Genomic DNA, 8,168 nt, shown 5'->3' with positions numbered 1-8,168 from the left:
GTTTTGGAAAGACTATAAACAGGTAAAAAAAAAAACCCCACATTTCCTTAAAAAAAGGAGAAGAATATCTGCTTAACTTTAATGAGTATTTGAATTTCAAATTCTTTATCTCATTAGAAGAATATTTCCTCTAAAAGCAGATAAAATCTTTCCATTTGTAGCACAACTCAGATACTCAAGATATAATCTCAGACCAAGATCTCTTGTTCTTGTGTCTTAAATTTCCAACATTGTGACATATAGGGCATTTGATTTTGTCTTCATGTGAGTAAATAGTTTAGTGAGAGGTGGCTTGAAAAATGGCTATGACAAAAACAAACTTCACTGTGACTGAATTTGTGTTTCTGGGGCTCTCATCCCAGCCACAGATGCAGCTCATTCTTTTTGTTATGTTCTCATTCTTCTATTTATTGACGGTAGCTGGGAACATTATTATTATCACTATTATCCAGATAGAACCTCGTCTCCAAACCCCCATGTACTTTTTTCTAACTAATTTATCCTTTCTGGATATCTGCTACATATCTACCAATGTCCCACAAATGCTCTCCAACATGATGGGAAGAAAGAAGACCATCCCATTCTCCAGCTGTGCCACTCAGATGTATTTCTCTCTCTCCTTTGGAATGATTGAATGTGTGCTCCTTGGTGTCATGGCTTATGACAGATATGTAGCCATTTGTCATCCTCTTCATTATACTGTAATGATGGACCGAAGCACTTGTGTCCGGTTGGCAGCCGTTTCTTGGTCCAGTAGCTTTCTGAGTTCCATGGTTATCAATGTTCTCACCTTGAGTTTGCCCTACTGTGGGCCTAATGTCCTGAATCACTTTTTTTGTGAGGTACCTTCCATCCTGAGGTTGGCTTGCACCGATACCTCATTCATTGAGATGGTCGTTTTTATCTTCAGTATCATCATTGTCTTCATTCCTTTTCTCCTCATTGTTGTTTCCTATGCCCGGATACTTCTATCAGTTCTCAGGATGCAGTCAGCCTCTGGGAGGCACAAGGCACTGTCTACCTGTGCCTCCCATCTGACAGTGGTGGCCTTATTCTATGGAACTGCTATCTTCATGTACATGAGACCTCAGTCAAAGTCCTCCAGGGCTGGAGGAAAGATCATTGCTGTGTTCTACACTGTGATTACACCCATGCTCAACCCCTTGATCTATAGCCTAAGGAACCAGGATGTGAAAGGAGCTTTAAGGAGAGCTATTGCAAAACAGAGGACATGAGAGCTCTTAATGAGATGCTAAGGTTAACTGTTTATCTAAGACCATTGACTTCTGAATATGAAGTAAGGGAATAAAAAATAGCTTGGACAGTTAACATCTTCCCTGGCACTCATAAAAGACACATAAATCCAGCTGCAAACTTGGCAGGAAACCTGCCTCTCCCAAGGACAAACCGCAACTTTACTGTGTCAGAGCAACTCCTTCCATTATGTGACCGACTACTCTTTCCTTACTTCCTGAAAAATCTTGGTTCTCTAAAATCATAGACTGTCTGAAATTAATGGCTTAAAATTATGTCAGTAAGATGAAACATCTTACTCCTATCTGGAGGATCTAAAGTATTTTGATATAGAGAGGCATTCTTAATTTCTAACTTGAGTCAGAACTTTGGATAAAGGATTTTTGGATGCAACATTTCACTTCTTAATTTTGTAGTTTCCAGGGAAACAGGATTTTGCATCTACTTTGTGCTTTAGACCTTTATTAAAATATTGCTTCATTTAAATTTCATCTAAACTTCACCTTTCCTGAAAATCCTGGTGTGTAACATTTCTTTTTGTAGTGGATAAATAAATCTGATTTTATTTGATGACAGTTTTATTCCTGGTGTTCTTAGGATAATTGTGTGGATAAAGGACAATAATGATCAGAAACAGATTTGGTCAAATGTTAATTACTGGATTAATTAATTCATTCACTACATGTCATTGAATTACTATATAATGCAATGTTAAATAAAATAAAAATACTTCTTTTTTAATGTCTATATAAATATTTATAATATGCATATAAGATATACACTTATACTGACAAATTGTGATAAATGCATTAAAGGAAATACTCATCAAGGGGCAGCGACAGACTATAATAGGTACGGTGAATTTCTCTGAGGAGGCTGCCTACAAAGACCAAGAGAGGTATAAGTGAGATTGGGAAGAGCTTTCTAGGTAGAGAGTGGTTGTGAACAAAGACTGTGAAGAAGTGAGAGAGTTCTCTCTGTTTGAGGGAATAAAAGAAACTAGTGAAAAGTAGAACAGCAGGAAGTGTGTCTGGGGCGGTGAGTCTGAGCGGGCAGGCAGCAGCCAGATCACGCAAGGCTAAGTCGACTATGGCAAGGAGTAGGAATTTATTCTTAGTAAAATGGGAGTATTATGAAGAAGGATGATATGATACAACTTATGTTTACAAAAGGTTTTTCTGGATGCTGTGTGAAACATAGATATATAAGTATATCACCAATTTGTAGAAATGAATATTTTCTGTTTTGAATCTTTTCAACCAGTGGTATCTTTGCAAAGAATTATTTTTTTGAATTAAGAGAATAGTAGATTATAATTAGCAATAATATACTCAATAAGTTTAAATAAGGTCTGTGATTAACATGCTGCTAAATTAGAGATAAACTCTTTCTAAAATTGTTTCTCATTTATTTCACAATTTAGAGTAAAATAAAAAAGATGTAATTCACCTTTTGGAGATAACCAACTACTAAAATACAACTATTTCTTTAACCTAGATATGAAGGTCACATAGATCAGTAAATGAAATTTCATGGGTTTACAATTCGTTTAAAAGTAAAAGGAAAAATTACTAATGAATAGTTGAATTCATTACATAATAGGATACATTTCTGTATATTTGCCTTGATATATAAATGACTTAATATGTTTCATATTTGCTTAAAAAATGAGAGGACTAGAAACATATACTTCTAACCAACTTTCCCCTGAGCAAATGATTTGAAGTAAAAGGTAGTATTTAAAAATTTCCCAAACATTATAAGCACAAAATACATGTTTAGTTGGTTGTTTATACATTAGATATTTGTTTTTCTAGCAATTTATTATTGTTTTACCTATTTAGTCCATTTTGACTAGTTTATTTTGATCAGTATTATAAATCTAGGAGACTATTTTTAGAATGAGAATAATAAAATTATACTTCGAAAGTTTTAATTAAGCTATGTTAATATGAGTAAGTCATTTCTTTTCTATGGGCCTCATTTTCTTCATTTACAAAATGAGACAGTTATTGGGTTAGATAAGTATCTATGCATGTATCTATGTATCTATATATTGTCCTCTATTAATCTATCTATATCTCTTTATCATCTCTCTATCTATATCTAGCTATCTCTGTTTTCTCTAGAATAGATTTATTATAAAACTGATATGTTACAAACCTGTCAAAATTTGAAATGGCTTTATATTTTTATTTTTTTTTTTTGGTTTTAGTTGGTTAATTTTAAGGATAATAATGCAATGTTGAGAGATTTTAATGTCGTCACTACAGTTATTGAGGATATAACAAATACTACTATCATATAATCATGTTACAAGCTTTCTTAATAAGTATTTTTCCATTTAAAGTAAAAAAATTCATTTAATATTCCAGTTAGATTGTAAAATACTGAAAAGGAATATAGTTATAATGAAATTAATTATTCATCATCAATATCACCCTTTCAGTGCAATCTGAAAGCTGAACTGCTTCTTTGATAACATCTCCTATTCTGTCTCTTTCCCTCACTTATTCATGTTATAGTGACTTTTCTAGACTATTTGACCTTGCAAAGACTCGGCTCACTACTCATAGGCAAGTGTGAATCTTTCAATAAGTGCTTCACAATATGATCTTGCCTAAATCCAGAGTAATCAATATAATCAAATCACCTGACTGAATGTAGTCATGAATCCGGCCCTTTATTAAGGTTCTCCAAACCTCTTCCCAAATTATGATCAATCTGTAGCTTCCTACAATGCTTTACATTTCCCTATTCTACAGAACCTTGAATGAGAAATCAGGAGAAATTAGTTCTAATCCAAGTGCTATTACTTATAAACTAAGAGAATACTGATGTACCATTTAAATTTCTATAACTCCAGTTTCATCATCTTAAAAAATGGGGACAAAAATGCTCTTCTATGAATCTCAAGATCTTGTACATAATTTTTGTAGGTTTCCTGAGATCCAGAACTGAGACTAGATTTTGGTAGTTCTTCTCTAATCTAGCAGGCCATGGACATTAATTTTTTCAATGAGCATTTGTTGATCACTTATTATGTTCCAGGACCTGAAAATTAAAAAAATGAGCTTACTTTAAAATCTCATAGCCTACTAAGGAAGCCTGCATATTCAGGAGTATAAATATTATAGCAGAATTATGTGCATCGTATTTCTCTCCTGTATATAAAAAAAAGATAACATTATTAAGACCTGAGTGGTTAAATGTACTACCTATGTTTTTCATATGTATTAATATTTGAACTAGGGCATTTTTGAGACTGAAATGAAGCACTATTGATACTTACTCCAGAATAACAGATGAAAACCAAACTGCCTTGAGTAAGAGGGACAACTGTCCATGGTCACATTATCTTGCTTACTCCTCACAACAACTCCATGTTGTAGGTATTATTGGTATTCTTGGTGAGTCCAGGAATGCTTTATAGAAGTGATGATTGATATGTAACATAATACAGAAGTGGTTTTTAGGTGGGTTAATAAAGTTTGTAGCATAGGGACTAGTAGTATAAGCAAAAGTATACAAAGGGAGAAATTTTAGGGGTATTATTGTTTAATGTGATTTGAACTTTTGGGAAGTGGGATGTAGAAAAAATGTAGATTTTCAGATGTCATCTGTGGGTGCCTTTCATAGTGTTGATTAAGAGCTCCTAGTTCAATGTCCTAAAGCTGGTTTGATGAAGGGACCTGTTCTCATTAACACTGATCTAACAGAGTTAAACACACAGACACTGAAATGCTGCTTCCAAAGTTCCTCATATACCTTCACAGTTTAATACTCCCTGAAGCTGTTTAAAGCACAATACACATGTCTCCTCATTTTTCACAAACATTCTTTACATATTCATTGTGAACTCACTATTGCAATGGGGAAACCTAGATACATCTTATATAGTGCCTGCCTTTAAGGCATTTACACATGTATGTGCGTAGCTATAATATCCAAACACACAGCCATAGGTAAGTTATAAATAAAAGAATCATGCTGTTCAGAAGACTGGGTTTTTTAATCAGTCTAGTAAATGAGAGAGAGAGACAGACAGAGAGAGAGAGAGAGAGACAGAGACAGAGAGACAGAGACAGAGACAGAGACAGAGAGACAGAGTGAACAACAGAGAGACAGACAGAGAGAGAGAGACAGAGACAGAGAGAGAGCGAGGTTGGGGGGAAGGGATTTTCAAGGAATGGTATTTAAGCTGTCTTTTGAAGAAGAAAAGAGTATGGATGTTCTGAGACATGGAGTTGAGGCTATCAAAGACACAGAGATTGGACATGGGAAAGACAAAGAGATAAAAAAAAATGCAAGTACCATTCAATATATAATTTTACAGGAGAATCTGTTGCACTAAGAGAGCAGGGAGGAATACTACCAGAGAGGTGATTTAAGGAAGAGGACTTTGAATGCCAAACAAAGGACTTTGACAATTGTATAGCTCCTGATTTAATTATGGAAGAGGGCTAACTTTGGAGTAGAAAAAGAATCTTAGACACTAATTATTCCAGGTATCTTCTCTAAGGCAGAGATTGAAGGCAGGGATTTCAGTTTAAATTCCTCTTCTGGGAGAAGACCAGACATATGTCAAAATATAAGAGTTTTATCCAAACCCTATTAAGAAAAGCACACCATTTGAAATCTGCTCCAAGTAGCCAGAATCTATTCAGATTTACTAGCCTACAGACTATGGTGTTATATTGTTTTCCCTAAAGTTTGCTCTGCTGATGGATATGTGACAGTATTTTGGGGAGCCAAGAGGAATCTTCTCCAGAATCTACAAGTGATAAACTCCCTATTTTCCAAGCAATAAACTCCCATGTCCTTCAATTAATTCCAGATATTGAGCTACATTCTAGCTTCACTCTCCCAGAGAGCAACCAGATAAAATGGCCCATGAACATGTCTCATGGTTCTAGCCTCTTTGCTTATGTGTACTATGTTTTCTTCTTCTGGCATTGGCTGCCTCATTTGCTTCCCTGATTAATTTAAACAGGTCAGATGCCCCCTCCTCCAAAAAGATACCGTGATCTCTCAAGAAAAAATACTGTCTTTCTAGCGTGAGCTTCCAAAGCACTTTGCCTGTAATTCTCTTTCATCATTTATTATTATTATTTTTTCTGTGATACAGAGAATTGACATTATCTTATCTCCCTATGCATATATTTTCATGAAGTCAGGAAATTATGTATACATATGTATATCATGTTATAAAAAACATAAATGTATCGCATTGTCCACCACATCTTAAACACAGATTATTATTAAAAAAAACTCACCTGAGGTTATATAGTTTGATCATGGAGGAAGCAGAATTCAATCTCAGCTATATCTCTGACATCTCCCTTTTTAACCACTTCTGCATCGATTTTTGCCTTTCACAACTCCTGGTATAGTGATTACCAACTCTTTGTTGATTAAAAGAACACCAACTCATATGATTTCTTCAGTTTATTATAGAAAATATAATTGATATATTTACCTTTGTTATGAATTTATTACTGCACCAAAATTTTTACATATGAAAGAGAATTCAGGCCTTTTCAAATATAAGACATTTATTTTCTAGTTGAGTAAACTAAAAGGATAAATAAGATATAAATAATAGCCCCCATTTTATTGATAAGAAGACTGAAGTAGAAAGATATTAATGTGTTCATGTGAAATAACTATTGGTGGGAATGAACTAAGATCAAGGTGATCAAACTTTTATTCATTTTTCACCTGCCATTATAAGTGATACGTATGCTTCTACCACCAACTACACAGTAAACAATTTTTGTACTTCATTACGTCACATTGATAGCTTAATTATGGATAGTTAAAATATAAATGAAGAAAAAATAAAAGCAACTAATGTTTATTAAGTGTTTTTATATGACAGATTCTTCACAGAGATTACAGCATATCCTTTGAAAAATGTCAAAAGGTAAATATGGTCATTCTCATTTAGTAGATGAAGAAATTGAGGCTTACAGAGGTCCAGTAACTTGCTCAAGATACCATGGCCTAGGTGAAATTTTCTTGCTAAACAGTCTAAGGCTTGGTGTTTGTCATTAGACAGAATGAAAAGTGTAGCTCTTCCATTAGTCTGACAAGTTTGTTGACCTGTCTGAGCTTTATTTTATATCATCTTTCAAATGAAGATAATGCCTGTCTTTAATAATTGTTATAGAAACTTAATGAGATTTAAAGTGCTTTGTTTATTGACCAGATACAATAATTAGTTAAGAAATAAAGCCAGTCTTCAACAAGGTCACTGAGATTCAAAGATTTTCCTGACTCTAAGGCAACGTCTCTTTGAACTATAACATATATTTGTTATAATCCATACTTAGTTTGTAGTTGTTAAAGAGCAACATTCAACTGAGTAAATTTGAAGATCTGATTGGCTTTAATTTATTCATCCCATCTAGCAATTGGAAGGAAGCTCCAGGAGTTTTACAAAATGAAAGGTTTTTATAGGAAGAAGGGTAAGGGAAAAGAACTTAAAACAAACAAAAAAAAGGATTATGTTCAGACCAGGATGTCTTTGGGAGGAATGGGAACCACAAAAGGTTTTCCATATGTAGATTGCCTCTTCTGTTTATGGGAGACTGAGAGGGCCAAAATGAGATCACTTCATTGAGGTCGACTAAAAAATTCCAGACTGTTTGCTCATAATTATGTTTGTGGGAAGGGTTAAAACAACAACCAGGTCAGGTATTAAATCTAGGTTTGGTATCATGGGTATTATCACAAATGACACTATTTTGGGCCTGTGGTTTTCTCTTTAATGCAGTTAATAAAATAGGAATGACCTATTTCCTTATTTTTCACACAGTATATAGATTTACATGTTGGATTGAAAAAAAAGGAACTGAAGACTAAATCTCTGAATGATTTCTGAACTGCCAACTCTACATCTGTCTATTAGC

The 8,168-nt window shown here is 34.0% G+C and overlaps 1 protein-coding gene across 1 annotated transcript; it reads left to right on the top strand.

The window, feature by feature from the left end:
- The first annotated feature begins 299 nt into the window (after positions 1-299).
- On the top strand, positions 300-1,235 carry LOC107499184 (putative olfactory receptor 2B8). Its single transcript, XM_016123126.2, has one exon. It carries the CDS (start codon positions 300-302, stop codon positions 1,233-1,235), a length of 936 nt encoding a protein of 311 aa, XP_015978612.2.
- Positions 1,236-8,168: the final 6,933 nt, after the last annotated feature.

This window comes from Rousettus aegyptiacus, unplaced genomic scaffold (genome assembly GCF_014176215.1).
Source record: "Rousettus aegyptiacus isolate mRouAeg1 unplaced genomic scaffold, mRouAeg1.p scaffold_m13_p_5, whole genome shotgun sequence".
Classification (NCBI taxonomy): domain Eukaryota; kingdom Metazoa; phylum Chordata; class Mammalia; order Chiroptera; family Pteropodidae; genus Rousettus; species Rousettus aegyptiacus.
This window is presented reverse-complemented; position numbering and strand designations above follow the sequence as displayed.